At 40.2% G+C, this 16653-nt stretch overlaps 1 protein-coding gene across 5 annotated transcripts in view; it reads left to right on the plus strand.

The window, feature by feature from the left end:
* Positions 1-2776: 2776 nt before the first annotated feature.
* Positions 2777-16653, plus strand: part of LOC148855124 (PROTEIN TARGETING TO STARCH (PTST)) — a 37235-nt gene continuing 23358 nt past the window's right edge. For all 5 annotated transcript variants that reach the window (XR_016113301.1, XM_088986364.1, XM_088986366.1 and 2 more), the window contains exons 1-4: positions 2777-3150; positions 6461-6501; positions 8081-8414; positions 9915-10004. Coding sequence is in view for 4 of the 5 variants with exons in the window: in XM_088986364.1 (XP_088842490.1) it covers positions 2851-3150; positions 6461-6501; positions 8081-8414; positions 9915-10004 (765 nt within the window). In the remaining variant the exon portion in view is untranslated. The remainder of the gene's footprint in view (positions 3151-6460; positions 6502-8080; positions 8415-9914; positions 10005-16653) is intronic.

A 16653-nucleotide genomic window follows, 5' to 3' on the forward strand; every position in this document is an offset into this window, starting at 1 on the left:
AATATTTTGCCCCAAATTAGGGATAGGGTTTGTATATAATTCCCCGAACCTGATGGTAAATTAGTAAAATATTAGGGGATTTAATATTGATTTTTAAAATATGTCTAAGTTTTCCTCATACTCTTATAACCCTAGGATCCCATAATTTCATTTATAAAATATCCACAAATTGTCATAATTTAATTCCTAAAATACCCCCAAATTCCCATAATCCTATTTGTAAAATATCCAAAAATTATATTTGTTTAGGTGGTTTCCTCAAGGTGGGGAAAATTTGGGAATTCCCCATCCCCGACAGGGAATGGGTGCCTTTCCCCGAACCTGCCCCACCACTAGAGTCAGGGCGAGGATGGAGTACAGTGTCTTGACTTATGAGGGTGAGGGACAAGGAAGGGTGCCCCATCCTATGCATTGCACGAGCCTCGACTAGTGTGTATATATATACATATGGTTTTAAGTTGCTTAAATTTTAGGCCCAAGCCCAATCGATTTTGGTTTTGCAATTTCCCAACCCGACTACGTTGGGTTAGTTTCGGTTTGGCCATTTGTAAACCGAACAAAATCGAATTGATCCGAGCATAGACATATATTAATATTTTATATTTTAAATATAATTTTTTAATATGAGAAAGTGAAAAAATTCCCATATTTCTTAGTATAAAATATTTTATATTATAAATTTAAACATTTAAATTTAATTTTTAATAATATTGTTTTAACTTTTTAAACTTAAATTTAATTTTTTAAGTTCAAATCTTTTGAGCTGACCAACCAAACCGAATACCAACCCAAACCAATACTAGTTAAATCTTTTGACCCTACCTTTGAATATGCGTCCAATTTGTTGAAACTCACCCTTGGGTCAAAAACCGTTCGACCCAAACAATTCAACCATTGATCCATTCGACCTAGACACTAGGTTGTGAGTTGCACACTTAATGTATGTGCAAACTTTTAGAGGCCATAACTTTGCATTCCAATGTTCGATTGAGGTGATCTTTTTTTTTGGTAGCTTTTCGAGATCTATATGTCCCAAGGTTCCATTAGCACCTTGCCCCACTATTTTTGAAAAAAAAAAAACCTTTTGGCCTCAAATTGCAATTTTTAATATTTTTTAAATAAAAAATTAATAACTGAATTAAAAACATAAATTAAATATAAAATAGCACATGTTATATGTAAAACATAATTATACACTATTTATTGATAAAAATATGTATTTGCACCCACACACACACACACATATACACATTTATATAGGTATATAAATATATATTTATTTAAATATATAGAGTGTTGACACGGAATGGTCTGACCTGGTTGAATTGAATGGTTGAACCGGTGACCCACAACCCAAAGGCAAAAGCGGGTCGGCATCCAGGTCTTAGCCTTTGGCCACATCACCCTACGTCCGATTTCACCATCATAACAAAGGTGGAAACTTCCCAAACATTAAATGTATAGGATAATTATATTTGTTAAATATCAAATTACTTTGATATTTTTAGTAATTAATTATTTATACATACAAATATTTTAAAATTTTATTTATTCAAATAAACTAATAATTCCAGAAAATAACTTTCAAAAGATTAGTATTTATTAATAATAATTTTAAAATTTTATCTATATTTATTATGTATTTATATATACTAAATTTAATATTTATTGTATTTTCAATAATTTTTATTTTGTTTTTGTGATGCATAATTTACGTTATGATATTATGCTAAGTTTATTATTGTTTAAAATTTTTAATAATGTTAGATTTTTTATTACAAATTAAGTATAACATTAAAGTAATTAAATTTAACAATTATTATTGTTAAAATTAAAAAACAATAACTTATTTTAATTTTCTATTATGTTAATCATTTTTAAATTGAAACGAAATTTTATTACTTTATAATTATAAAGTTACTATAATTAATTATTAAATTTTATAATGACACATTGAAAATAGTATTTATAATTATAATAATCTTTTTAATTAATTATTAAATTTTTATTAATTTAATTTTATCATTTGTCTTATTGTCTTATTTATTTTTTCTCTTATTTGTATTTTAGATAGTTTTTACTCATCTTATTCAATATTTAAGTTTTAACTTAAACTGGTTTTTGAAAAAAGTTTTGACTTAAACATTAATTTTTTAATACATTGATGAAAAATTAAATACATGTATTCAGAAGGTAGAGAAAGAGAGAGTTGTGTGAGAATTATATGGTTTATTGTGATATATATTAGGAGATGTTTTACGAGGAAGTTTTAGGTGAGGCCGTGAGGGTGATAGTTTAGGAAAACTTTTAGGAGAGGAGATTATTTAGGTTATTGGAAACTTATGGGAGAGAAAGAGTAGGAAATATGTGTTAGAATTAGATGATTTATTGTAAGATAGATAGGAGAAATTTTAGGTGGGGGAAGTAATTTAGTAGGAGATGAGATTATTTGGGTTATTGAAAAGGTATGTGTGAGAGAGAAAGAAAGAGTATCAATTATTGAAAAAACTAAAAAGTTCTCAAAATCTCTTGGAATAGGTGTATCAATTACCAAAATATGCCATATGATATATTTAATATGTGGTGTATCATATTGGAATTTTGAACCTTGCTTAAGATTAAATAGACTGAACTGCTACTGACTGTGCCATGACTGATGCAGGCTGGGCTGACCATTGTTCCTGTGCTTGGCTTGGCATGGAAGGTTGCGACTTGCAAGCAACAACAGACAGCTTGGTAAAAGACATCGAGAGCAGAAAGATCCATGGAAGCAGTTGGTGTGGGTTCTAATGATTCTATTCCCCAGTTGCAACCTTCCAAACAGAAGCTTAACATCAACACTACAATTATATGGGCCTGAGCCCAATACATTTCCGTGAAGGGGGTCTGGGCCCAGTGAATTTTCCCCTTTCAAACACGCCCTTGACGTGCCTTTCCGTCTGTTTCTGTTTCTTTTTTTTCTTACACGTGGATGGCCGGAAAAGTTTCACGCGTGGAAAAACGAATTGTGGAGACAAAATTCTCTCTTCTCTGCCACACAAGAGCGGAGAGCCCCCTGTAGACGCCCTCGGCTGTCGGCTCTCTCCCCATTTCAAACACTGGCAGCAGTCAGCGTTATCGTGGACTTGGGTAAGCAGCTGCTTCAGTCAGGTGAAGACCCTTTTGGACTGTGCCCTCAATCTCCTTCTGCAGTTCCAGCTCTTCGAAGTGTTTGATTTTTCTCTGTTCTTGTCCATATTTCATACAATTATTTATCATTTTCTTCTTCTTGTTCTTTATTGAACTATAATTCTGTTAGTTTCTTATGTCTCTCACCATGTGTTCGTATAAATGTCGGTTCCAACTTCCAACCATTGTCGTTTGGGATGCCTTAATGAAGATTTAGATTGATTGGCGTTACCTAATTTACAGTTCCTGCATCTCTATACCTTCTTTTTAAATAAAAATTATATGAAATTTATGCCGTATGAAATCATTGTTTCATCATCAATGTTGTGCTAAAGTGAAACCTTCTTAAATGGATTGCCTTGTTCCGCCATAGAAAGGGTAAACCTGTACAACATTGCTTCTTGAATACCCTCAGACTTGCCAGGAAAATCTTTGGAAAACTACTCCTAGGTCATAGTTAATAACATAGTTGGTAGAATTAATTATTAATGTCAACATGTTCAGTGCTTTCCAGTATGATCAAGCTTTTCTATAGTCTGGGTTAAACAAGTCTTTCTGGTGAAATTAGCAAGAAGAATTAGAATATATCAAGTTCATTTGATTGACTACCACCCTAAACACAAAAAGAAATGAAAAGGAAAAATGTAAAGACAGAAATTGAAATGCAGAGGTGCTTTCAAGGGACAAGTTGGGGTTAATTTTTGTTTCTATTCTGTTTTCTACCTAAAGAAGCAACTCAAAGCAATTTCTAAGTTTCTTAGTTGAACTATGATATGCTCAGAACTATTTGTTGTTAAATGAGGTCTAGAAGTTTCAGTCCATGGGTAACAATGTGGATTTCCTATCAAGGTTTTATGTGTTTTTAGGGCTTAATTTGAAACTACTGTGGATAATGTATCATGCATGCCCCAAAACTGAGAAAAGGAAACAAAATTCATGCTTTTGTACATGCTTGGCTTGTACAAATCTTATGTGCATCATCATCAGTGTTATGATGGGCCAGCAATCAGCTTGCAACAGGTGTGTGTGGAACAAGCAGAACATTGTGTATTTTGATAACATATCCAATCACCAAGAGAAATGTTGGGCTCCATGGGTGCACACAATTTCTAACAGTTAACAAGAAGGTCTAATGAAATGTTTCTATAGATTTTGTATTTGTTCTTTGTATAGTGGTTTTACTTACTACCAAGTTATGAGATCTTAGGAGATATTTTCTTTTGCTTTAGTTGAGATGTCATTTTTCTTGTCCAAGTAGGTTTTATACCCTATGAATCCATAAATTTTTTGGAAACCTTAGAGGGATTAGTGAAAGAAATATAAATAACATTATCTCGTTTTGCTTTCTTTTCTTTGCAAACTCCAGATATTCTTAAGTGTGCGGACACCTTAGTAGTAAATTTAGGGTTTGTAGAAGAAGAGAAGAGAGAAGAAGAAGAAGACTTAGGGAGCATCATGAGGTGTGTTTGTTACTATTCAAACCCTCAAAATTACTTTTTATACTTTGGATAAAAATTACAAGAAAGCCCATATTTGGACACCCAAATGCAAAAATATTGTGAAAAGTATAAAACACCCTTGTCCAAGAATTCTCAACATTCCCCTTCAAGCTGATCATATATGGCAATCATGCCCAGATTGATAAAGTTTTTAGCAAACTTTGGATGGTAAACACCTTTAGTGAGGCAATCAGCTAGTTGGTTTTCCGACCTTACAAATGGAAGGCAAATCTCTCCGCTAGCAATTGTTTCTCTAATAAAATGTTTGTCCACCTCAATATGATTTGTACAATCATGTTGAATAGGATTGTGAGCAATATTTATGGCTTCTTGATTGTTACAATACAGTTTCATTGCATATATTGGATAACCACTCCAATAGCATAAGATATGTCAAGTCTAGGCAAACAAAGGTACAAGAGATGACCCACCAATCTCTGATATAGCCCTCTGTCTGGAAGAACTTCTCCTTTAGTAGCACTCAACTTGATCAATTAGAGTTTTTATAAGCTTACACCCTAATTTTCCAACTTAATGGAGTAAGTCAAGAACATACTTCCTTTGTGAAAGAAAGATTCCCTTCCTGGATCTTGCAACTTCAATGCCAAGAAAGCATCAGAGATCATTGAGATCCTTAATCTCAAATTTTGAAGCAAGGAAGGATTTCAACTGAGAGATACCTATGATGTCATCACCCGCTACAACAATGTCTTCGACATATACTATCAACATTGTTACTTTACCATCAACTCTTCTTATGAACAAGGCGTAGTCTGCCTAAGATTGACTAATTGAGATAATCCAATCTTTAAGACAACATTTCTAAATTTGTCAAATTAGGCTCTAGGGGACTGTGTGAACCCATACAAGGACTTCTTCAGGTAGAAAACTTTTCCTTTACTATTAGGAAAGCTTACCACAGGTGGTAAGTCTATATAAACTTATTCTTGTAAGTCCTCATTAAGGAAGGATTCTTTACATCCATTTGATATAAAGGCCAAGAGTAATAAGCAACAAGAGACATGATCACATGAATAGAGTTCATTTTAGCATTTGGAGCAAAGGTTTCTAGATAATCAATTTCATAAGTTTGAGTGTATCCTTTGGCTACAAGCTGAGCCTTGTACCTCTTAATTGAGCCATCGCCTTGTGCTTAATAGTGTAAACTCACTTATACCTGACAAGAATCTTATTGTTGAGACAAAGAATAATCTTCCAAGTCTGGTTCTTTATTAAGGCCTCCATCTCTTAGTTCATAGCTTCCTTCCAGTGAGGGACTGCATTGCCTTTGTAACATTATGAGGGATGGAAACAGTGACAAGAACAAGGGAATGAGGAATAGGGATAGGAACAAGAAGACAAAAGGGAGTCCAATCTTCACTCACATTCTCCCCCTAGGGAGAATGATGGGATGACTAGAAAAAGGACTCTAGAAAGGTAACATCCTTAGAAACATATCTCTTGCCAAAGAAAAGATCAAAACATCTATAGCCTTTCTAGATTGGAGAGTTGATTTCAAATTATTGGATCCCTTGGAGTTGCTATTATTGAGGAACTGACTATTCCTTCTTTAGAAAAAGAAATGATTATTGCTTTTCTCAGTTTTGCTCTATAGATTGGCCATTCATTTATTTGTTGAGAAATATGATTCTAAATAAAAAATTGAAGTCTTGATTGTTTTCTGATTTTACCATCTGTTGGTTGAAAAGTAACCCTTCTTCTTAAGGTAAGACCTGAATTGATAAAAAAAGGTAAGACCTGACTCTTGTCATTATTGTTTTACTTTTTGGCAGGAGGTGTTCACCATGGAGTGCTATATGACAAGCATTGCTAGGTAAATATCCTGAAAATGAATCCTTATAAATGTATTTGTTACCTTTAGAGATTCTAACTTTATAAGTTAAGGTTTACTTTTGTATTTCTCCAAGTCAAAAAGTATGATTACTGCTTTGGTACATAGTATACACTATAAAATAGCATCAAGTACCAATAGTTCTCAAAATCTGTTGAAAACATAGGCTATATTTACCTACTTTCTTGATGGATATTTATCTTCTTATTGGATCATTAGTTTATTGGGCTTATGGGCCCTATGGGCCTTTTTTTTTGTTTATATCAGCCACACAATCAGGGGCATGGTTGTAATTAATCCTCTCTTTATATCAGTAAATATAAAAGATAATGGGCTGCATCATGGCACCCACGATTGGAATGGTTTCACTTCTAACTTTCTTTTTTTTTTTTTTCTTCTTCCATTCTTCTGCTATTATTTACCTTTTCTATCTATATCTTATTATCTCTCTCTCTGTAGTCCGATTAGAGGGCTTTTAGTTTAGATAAGTGGCACACCATGTTCTCAAGCAAGAGTATCCAGAGAGTGGCTCTTTCCACTCTCAAATAGAGGCCTTCTTATTCAGACGCATTGTGACCATTCCTTTATAGATAATTTAATTTTTTTGATGATTCCTTTGTTTCTTTATTTTTTTTTTTCAAGTGGCACTTGTTTTAAAACTCTTACTAAACAGAATGGAATGGCGAAACAGGATTAATGTAGCTGACCCCATATAGTTTGGATAAGGCTTAGATGGCACTGATGCTGACTAGAATAAGATTTATTTAGGTTATTTGAGACCTTTTTAGAAATCATATTGAATTATTGAGTTCATTTTTCTATCATATGTAGTTTAAATGGCCAATTTATGTAGGCTAATTGGTTTTACAATTCAAACTTAATTGTGACTTACATTCTAATATACAAGTCATTATTTGATAGATACCTAAATTGGAGTAAAATCACTTTTCAATATATATTATATGTTTTTAATATTTTATAAAATTCTAAATCTTTATTTATCAATGCAATAATTGTTGTATATGCTGTCCCTTCAATCAAAAGCTTTACACTGTCTCTAAATGTACCATTTCTTTAACATTTGATTTTTTTAAGTGCAAAGGTAGAATGTATTTGTCCACATTGCAGAATCATTGTGAAACCACAAACTTTTCAACTTTTGTTGCTTGTGGTAGATCAAATTCTGATAACTTAATGTAGAATGAAAAGGGTTCATAGTTTGGCCGCCTTTCATCAAGGTAGCATCTAATTCCTGTTAGTGGAGACGCATGGATGTCATGTTGTAACTCTTTATTAAAAGTTGTATGCATTTTCCTTGTTTTGACATGATTTGAAATTGTATAATTTCTTTACCATTTGATTGATTTCAAGTGGGAGCAATATACTGGTCCTCACTACAGAGAATTACAGGATCCTTTTGACATGAAATAGCCAAGTTTTGAACCTCTTTTTTTTATAAACAGTGTCAGTGTACTTACATGCTTTCGAGTTTCAATGTAGTTTGTATTAATGGTTAGGTACATTTCCTAAATTTTGCTTTATTGCATTAAAATCTTGGCAGGTTTTGTCCTGAGAAAGACAGCTCATGGTTTCCATGGTGTTCAAGAAAATTGGAGTGGAAATATATCTGCAAACCTCCTTGTAGCTTGGTTCTTTGTAATTTGAGGATGGGAAACCAGAGGTTATCCTTTTTAAATCATGCTTCTATTGAGAAAAATCTCGTGTACCATCCATCTTCACGAGTGTTTTCAGTACATTCTAGTGTGGAGGATTCTGCAGCTCAATCTAATGGAGCTTGCACAATTTTACCGAAGGATTTCTCTAGTGATCTTGATGAATCTGAAAGAAGTGATTCATCTGAGGAAATTCTCTCAAAGCCACTGGACAGTGATAAGGTAAGTCTTGAGGAAGTATATATTCTAGATTTCAATGCTCTTCTTCATTGTTAGATGAAAATCTAAACTTCTTTTTCACAAACCTGTGAAAAGATTATTAGGAGTAACAGTGAGATAAAGAGTAATAGATCCTCCACATTAGATTTTTTTTTTTTTTGTGTGTGTGTATGCTTGACAGATATTGTAAATAGGTCACTCCATTTATAGATAGCTAGACTTATATTGTGGCATATCCTAAATCATTTGGTTATATTCTTGAAACCTTGGGATATGTTGGCCTTTGGGATTTTTTAGTTTTAGGCCTGTCAATGGGTTGGGTCTGAGCCAGATGGGGTAGACCCAGTCCTGAACTTATAAGAAGCAAATAGACCTGGTCCCAGCCTATCTCCTCAGGGTCTTTAAGTAACATATCTGGAACTAACCCCCATTATTGGTCAGTCTTATCAGATGTAACCTGATAAGACCTAATTATAACTAACAGGTCTTTAGACCCTGATAATTTGGCAATAAGCCTGCTAATTATTTTACTCTCTTCTCAAAATATCTCATATATCCCCTATAAAATGTCAGTTTTAGATATCTTAGATGAAGCTATTATAGGTAATCCAAGAGAAACATATATAAAATATTGGAGGTTATCTTTGTCATGAGACAATACAATGCAAAATAATATTATATAATATAATTGCTTACATAACTGCTTTGAGTACAATGGGTCAACCTGGAAATTGACAGGCCTATTTGGAACTATCACAACCTGATAACCCTGTGCTCGTCTGGCCTGGAATATGTGCTTTATCTAACAGTTAATGAATTGTTCATTGTATTTTAATTACCCCCCACTGTAAAAGTAGTATAAAAATTTCATCCTTGAAAATGATCCAGTTCAAGTACAGAGGCTCAATTGCATATGGCAAAGTTGGCCATATATTGTTTAGCTTTGGTATGTTGGCAGAAGAGCATAATTCATAAAGGTATTTTTGTTTTATTTTCTATTTGATATGACTTATTGGCTTTAATTTCCTAATAAAAGTTTTGTTTTGGGTAGTATAGTGCAAGGTGAGCTGAGATTGAATCAATCAGGGCCATCATGGCTGTGGTGCTAAATGTCAACCAATTGAGTTATGCACTTTACGCTCAGTGATGTTTTTCTGTGTTTCCTTGTATAGAAATGGCTTTCTCCTTCCCAACATTTTGGGAAACCTTGTCTGATATAACCTTGAAAAGCTTATATGGAACTTTATCTTTTCATTGTGCATAGTGTTTTGTAAGATTTATTTCATATGGATTTAACTGCAGCATTTTCAAAACGCAGTTTATAGCATGAACAGACAAATTTTGGTCTTCCTCCTATTTGGTATACAAGGATGGGCCTTGATGGTATTTGCATACATTGTGAACTTGTGGCTATTAATGTTTTTTTCTTTTCTTGCATGTGCTGAATAAGTTTGCACTGGAAAAGGCACTATTGTTTCATAATATCTCATAATTCCTTGACAGCTGAAGTCACTGTTGGCCGATTCTGAAAGAACGAAGCTTATCAAAAAACTAAGTGAAGCTAATCAACACAACCGCTTCCTGAAAAGACAGGTTTTCTAGAAATTCATGTCCAAGTCTTTTGCTTAATCTTTAAATTATACTTCGGCATTAACTCCTTAGTTTGTTATAGTCTTTCAACATTATGTATTAACCTTTTGGATGCCACCGATTCAATTTAGTTGCTAGGTGTGAAGTACTTTGTGCTGTTTGTTAGTATAGCTAATAATACAGTCAGTGCTTGCCCAAGACATTTGGCTTATATTTTTCATATTTTGCTTGGTTAATAAAAGTACTTCAGTCCTCTTTATCCATCAAAAAAGGAATAAGATAAAGAAAAATCTCATGATTCTCTGTCTGGGAGTAAAAGGATGGTTTCCCAAGTCCATTGATCTGATCAGTGATTCAGGAGCAATTTGAGTTATCTGATGAAAGTGGTTAGTGACAACATGTTTTCATTCTGCAACTTGATCTTTTCATTAGTTTTTTGTTAATTACTATGGGTCAATTTCTACAGTTTAAATAGTTTTTAGTTTTTGTTGGGAGGCTAGGTTTGAATCTAGTACTGGATTTACTATTTATAATAATTACCATACTTACTGTGTATGGTAAAAATGTTATTTACCATTATCAGCTATGATGCCTGGATACCTAGAGGGGCCATTACTTGGTGGAATGGTAAAATCTCAAGCTGACAAGCATGAGAAAATGGGCTCAAGTCTGAGAGCAGCTACTTTGTGAAAAATTGCCAATGGTTAGTGATGAAGGAAGATTTGGCCCGACCTCGTAATCATGCAACACGTGGCAAAGGCAACAACTCGGCACAACAGCACGCCTAATGCAAGAGCACCAAGGGGGGGAACCAGTGGTCCGAACTCCCTACCAGCAGTCCGAACTCTCCCTCGGGCCCCGAACCACTCAAAAGACAGTAACCCGAACTGGCCTACCCTATGGCAGTTCGGGACACACCTCCGAACTAGCATGTCCTATGGCAGTTCGGGACACACCTCCGAACTCAAGACTTCACATCGCTCACCACTCTAGCACTTTGCCTCCAGGACGCCAAACTGAACAACCGTACCATGCCTGACACCAAGGAAGTTCGTATCCAGGGGCGACGCACCTGACTGACTTGGGATCAGTGGCGGTTCAAACGGCAACCTACCACCGCCACCTGCCACCGCTCTCCAGTTACAAAGACGGCTCCGACAAGGAGCAGTGGCAGTTCTGTCCCAGCAGAAGGGATGACACCCGAACTGGCAGAAACACAGAAGTAATCATACCCGACCCGGCCGAAGCCTCGGAGTGAGTGCGCGAAGTGGTTATAAAAGGCTCCTTACCCCCAGCAACAAGGTATGCAAAAACTTTGCATCATCTGGTTTTATCTTGCCTTTGAGAGAATACTAACTTGAGCTTCAGAGCAATCTCACCGGGTTCCCTCGGAGTTCCCTCATCTTCTCCGTTTCAGGCTTCCCGTTGCTCCAGTCAGAGGCAAGATCATTGACAGCTAGGACCGGCCGGATTGCGCACCATCAATTGGCGTCGTCTGTGGGAATACGCTTCTAAAAGCCTCCCTCTAAAACTCTCTTACCTCATCTTCTTCCAAAAACTCCAACACCCATGGCTTCCTCCAACAATGACGGACATGGCACAAAAACGACCACCATCGGGGAACAACTCCAAGTTCCCGTGGTGTGCATCGGACAGTTCACCATCCCTCTTTCAGTGGATGGGATCCCCAGCTTGAATGCGCCACAAGCAGTGGCGCCCCTGAACCTTCCTGCCTTGAACGTCCCTTTTCCACTCCTTACCAAAACTTCGTTGAACCAGCTGCTGTCCCACTGGCGACCCGCCAAAACCAACTAAACCACCTAATGCAATGCATGCGGCAATGCAAGCCCAAATGCAACAATTCCAGCAGCATCAACTCCAGCAGCACTAGGTACTACACCTCTCCCAACACCATTATCAGCAGCAGTTTCCTCAGCTACCCCTGAACCAGTCACTGCTTCCACCTCGGTACCTTGTTCCGAAGCCGGTTAAGGCCTCCCCTCAAGGTGGACGCCCTCACCAAGAAGCTTCCCAACTCCAGAACCCCCCTAATAGTCAGGCCTCATCCCCAAGCCGAAAGGAAAGAAAAATTACCCCCGCCTCACAACTCGCAGGTGGGTCGGGAACCTCGCCCACAAAGTCAGCACCTCGGCGCTCCAAGCCTGAGTTCCCGCTCACGGAAAACCGGTTCACCGCCCTAGCAACAGACCAACATTCCGGGCCCATCAAGCTCGGCAACACGGAGGCCAACAACGCCAGTACCAGGCACGCTCAACGAATGCGCCGATGAAGTCGCCGAACTGCCACCCGTGTCCTACCCGAACTTAGAGGAAAGGAAGAGACGAGCTCGGATGAGGTAAAAGCTGCTCCAATTCTCTTAGTTCCTTCCCCCCTCGCATCAGAACTCCTAGCAGTCCCCATGCCCAGAGACTTTAAGCTCCCACCTCTGAACAAATATGATGGGTCCTTTGACCCCAATGACCACGTCGATGCTTTCTAGTCCCAAATGCACATCGCTAGGGCCAGTGAATCATGCATGTGCGTGGCCTTCACCACCACCTTCAGGGGTGGCCCGCACCTGGTACCGGAACCTAGCTCGCGGGTCAATAAGAAGCTGGACCCAGTTCGTGCAGATCTTCACCGCACACTTTGTTACCAGCAAGCGGTGCCCCAGAACTGAGGAAAATATCTTCGGGGTAGTCCAGAGGGAAGGAGAATCCATCCGGGGCTACATCAAGCGGTACAATGAAGCATGCTTGCAGATACCGCGATTAGACCCCACGGTACAGCTTGCAGCGGCCAAGAGAGGGGTAACGCACAGGGAGTTCAAATGGCACATGGTGGTTAGCCAGCCAGCGACTGTGGTCGATTTCCTCAAGCTCGCGGACAAGTTCATGAGAACAGAGGAAAAAATCAACCAAAGAACCGAAGGCAGGGTCAAGAAAAGAAAAAGGGAAGGTGAGCCCTCCAACCCAGCCGTCCCGAGAGGCGAAGCCAAGCCAGTCGTCCCGAGCCCCCTTAGCAGTTCAGACGGATTACACGCCGTTAAACACAAGGCGAACCGAGATCTTGATGACGATCAAGGACGCCCCCTACGTAAAGTGGCCACCTCGCCTAAAGAGTAATCCAAACGAGAGAAATAAAAATCTATACTGTAGTTTTCATAGAGATCACGGTCATAGTACCGAACAATGTAATAATCTCCAGGACGAGATAGAGAGACTCATCCGTCGCGGATACTTGGGAAATTTTGTACAACATAATGATAATATTAGTAAGGTAGGTCGGCAGGGGGAGCATGGAAAGGATGCCCCCGAGTCCAGTAGTAGACCGGCCGAAGCCTTGCAGCGACCGCCTCCAGAAGAGAGGCCAGTTCGGGGAACCATCCTTGTAATAGTAGGAGGTTCGGTGGTAGCAGGGTGCACTTCGGCGGCAGCACAAACTTCAGTTCGTTAGGCAATCCGAGAAGAACAAAACCCTCCAAAGAGGCTGAAGACAGAAGAACCGATATTTTTCACGGAAGACGACGCGCGAAGTGTCCACTATCCCCATGATGACGCGCTCATCATAAAACTAAGGATCGGCGACTTCGAAGTCCGGCGCGTACTTGTGGACTCAGGCAGTTCGGCGGACATCCTCTTCAAGTCGGCGTTCGACCAGCTACAGTTGCAGAGAAGTGAGTTGAAGCCCGCAAAAACTCCTCTGGTGGGCTTCAGCGAAGAGGAAGTCAGGCCCCTTAGGAAAATAACAGTACATGTGGAAGTCGGCACATGGCCTTACACGGTCAGACTCAACCACGATTTCCTGGTGGTCGCGACCCCCTCCCCATACAATGCCATAATGGGGCGGCCAATTATGCATATTCTGCGGGTAGTGGTCTCCACCTACTATCTGGCAATGAAGTTCCCCATGGACTTCGGTGTGAGGGTAGCGCGGGGCGACCAGCTTGAGCCCGACAAGTGTTATGTTGCCGCCTTGAAGGGAAAAACCAAGGCAGCCGACGACCTCGAACTAGAGCGACCTACGGAGTAGGTCGAGGAACGAGCTTCGCCCACAGAGGAAACAGTCGTGATCCCAACCTTGGCTACAGATCCGGCTCGAACGCTACAGATCGGTGCTTTCGTCAAAGAGCCTCTACGAACCGAACTGATGAGTTTTTTACTTCAAAATTTAGATATTTTTGCATGGTCCGCGACTGACATGCCCGATATTGACCCTGGCCTTATAACTCACAAACTTAACACTGACCCTGTAGTTAGACCCATTAGACAGAAGAAACGCAACTTAGCCCCGGAGCGCTAGAGGGCGGTCAACGAGGTCAAAAAGCTCATCGCAATGGACTTCATAAGGGAAGTTCATTACCCGAGCTGGGTAGCCAACCCAGTGCTGGTGAAAAAGGCAAACGGCAAGTGGCGCATGTGCATCGACTACACCGACCTGAATCGAGCTTGCCCAAAAAACTGCTTACCCCTCCCCCGAATTGACTGCCTAGTGGACGCGACCTCGGGACATGAGCTGCTAAGCTTCTTGGACACCTACTCAGGCCAACCAAATCAGGATGGACCAGTCCGATGAGGAAAAAACCAGCTTCATAACCAAGTTCAGCCTGTACTGCTACAAGGTCATGCCCTTCGGACTAAAGAATGCTGGGCGACCTTCCAAAAACTTGTAAATAAGCTTTTTCGACCCTTAATTGGCACGAAAATAGAATGTTATGTAGACGACATGGTCGTCAAGACGTAGTTCTCACAGGAATTAATACAAGACTTAGATTCTGTCTTCCAAATTCTGCGTCAATTTAGCATGAAACTAAACCCCAATAAATGTGTCATCGATGTCACCCCGGGTAAATTTCTAGGGTACATTGTCAACCGGCACGGTATTGAGGCCAACCCAGACAAAATAAAGGCCATCCTAGATATGAGACCACCCCGAAAAGTAAAAGAGGTTCAGAGGCTAAACGGCTGCATAGTCGCTCTGAGCCGCTTCATGTCCAAATCAGCAGACCGCTATCTACCTTTCTTTAAGGCAATCAAAGGCAAAGGGTTTGAATGGACCCAAGACTGCCAACACGCGTTCAACGAGCTAAAGAGCTACCTTGCCACTGTGCCAACCTAAGCCAAGCCCGAGGAGGGCTAGGTCTTAGAACTGTACCTCTCGGCGAGCGACGAGGTGGTCAGTTCGGTACTAATAAAAGAAGTGGATCGGGTCCAGCGGCCCGTCTATTATGTTAGTAAAATTCTGCAGGGAGCAAAGGTGAGATACCCACAGATAGAAAAGCTAGCATACGCACTGGTAATTCCAACTCGGAAACTCCACCCATATTTCCAGGCTCACACCATCGTCGTCTTGACTGACAAACCTCCGAGACAAGTCTTACTCAAGCCTGAAGTTTCCGGTCGGTTGACAAAGTGGGTCTTCGAGCTCAGCGAGTACGACCTCTAGTACAAACCACGAACTGCCATTAAGGCCCAAGCCTTAGCAGACTTTATCGATGAGTGCACGTTCAGCCTCGAAGCCTCTAGGCCGGTTGAGCCTGAGATCCCAAGTTTGGGTGAACCCGGAGCTCCCGAGCCAATAGAGTCTGAACCCCGTGAAGTAGCAGCCAGTGTGGCATCTCTCCTGGTTAGGCCAAGCGCAAACTGGGATGAGGAGCCCTGCATCCTTCACGTAGACGGTTCCTCGAACCAGCAGGGTAGCAGGGCTGGAATAGTCATATGTGGCCCGGGTGGCACGAAATTGGAATACGCACTACGCTTTGAGTTCGCGGCATCCAACAACGAGGCAGAGTACGAGGCACTGATAGCCGAGCTAAACCTAGCGCAAAAGGTAAGAGTGAAGCACATAGTTATCTGCAGCGATTCCCAGCTCATGGTCAACTGGCTTACAGGCAATACGAAGCACGCGAGCTCTCTATGATCGCATACTTGGCGAAAGTAAAGGAGGCTCTGCTCAACTTTCATTCACACTTCATCAGGCAAATCCCGAGGTTAGAGAACACTGAGGCCGATGCCCTGTCCCGGTTAGCCAGCATGAGTCACAATGCCATGAGAACCGTGTACATAGAGGACTTACCGCGGCCTAGCATTCTCGATGGGGCAGAGGAGGTCGCTCCCGTCCTTGAAGCAGAGCTGAGCTGGATCGATCCACTCGCGAGCTTCTTGCTAGACGGAACCCTCCCTATGGATTGTAGTGCAACCAAGAGGGTGCAGCGCCAGGTAGCCAAATACATCATAATAGACGAACGGTTGTACCGACGGTCCTACACTCCCCTACCTACGTTGCTTGTGACCTACCGAAGTCGAGCTTGTACTTCGCGACACTCATGAAGGACTTTGCAGCGGACACCTGGGGGGCAGAGCCCTCGCCCAAAAGGCACTTCGACAAGGATACTACTGGCCAACGATGAAGGCAGAAACTGTCGAGCTCGTCAGAAAATGCGACAAGTGTCAAAAGCACGCCAATATCCACCATCAGCCTGCTTCCGACCTCAAATATCTCACCAGCCCATGGCCCTTCGCGCAATGGGGCATCAACCTCCTTGGCCATTCCCGCCAACAACAGGTGGGAGGAAGTTCCTAGTGGTGGCAGTAAACTACTTCACAAAATGGATAGAAGTTGAACCCCTAGCAACAATTACAGTGCGAAACAT

This window comes from Nelumbo lutea, chromosome 4 (genome assembly GCF_056320005.1).
Source record: "Nelumbo lutea isolate HS-2025 chromosome 4, American lotus-T2T, whole genome shotgun sequence".
Lineage (NCBI taxonomy): Eukaryota > Viridiplantae > Streptophyta > Magnoliopsida > Proteales > Nelumbonaceae > Nelumbo > Nelumbo lutea.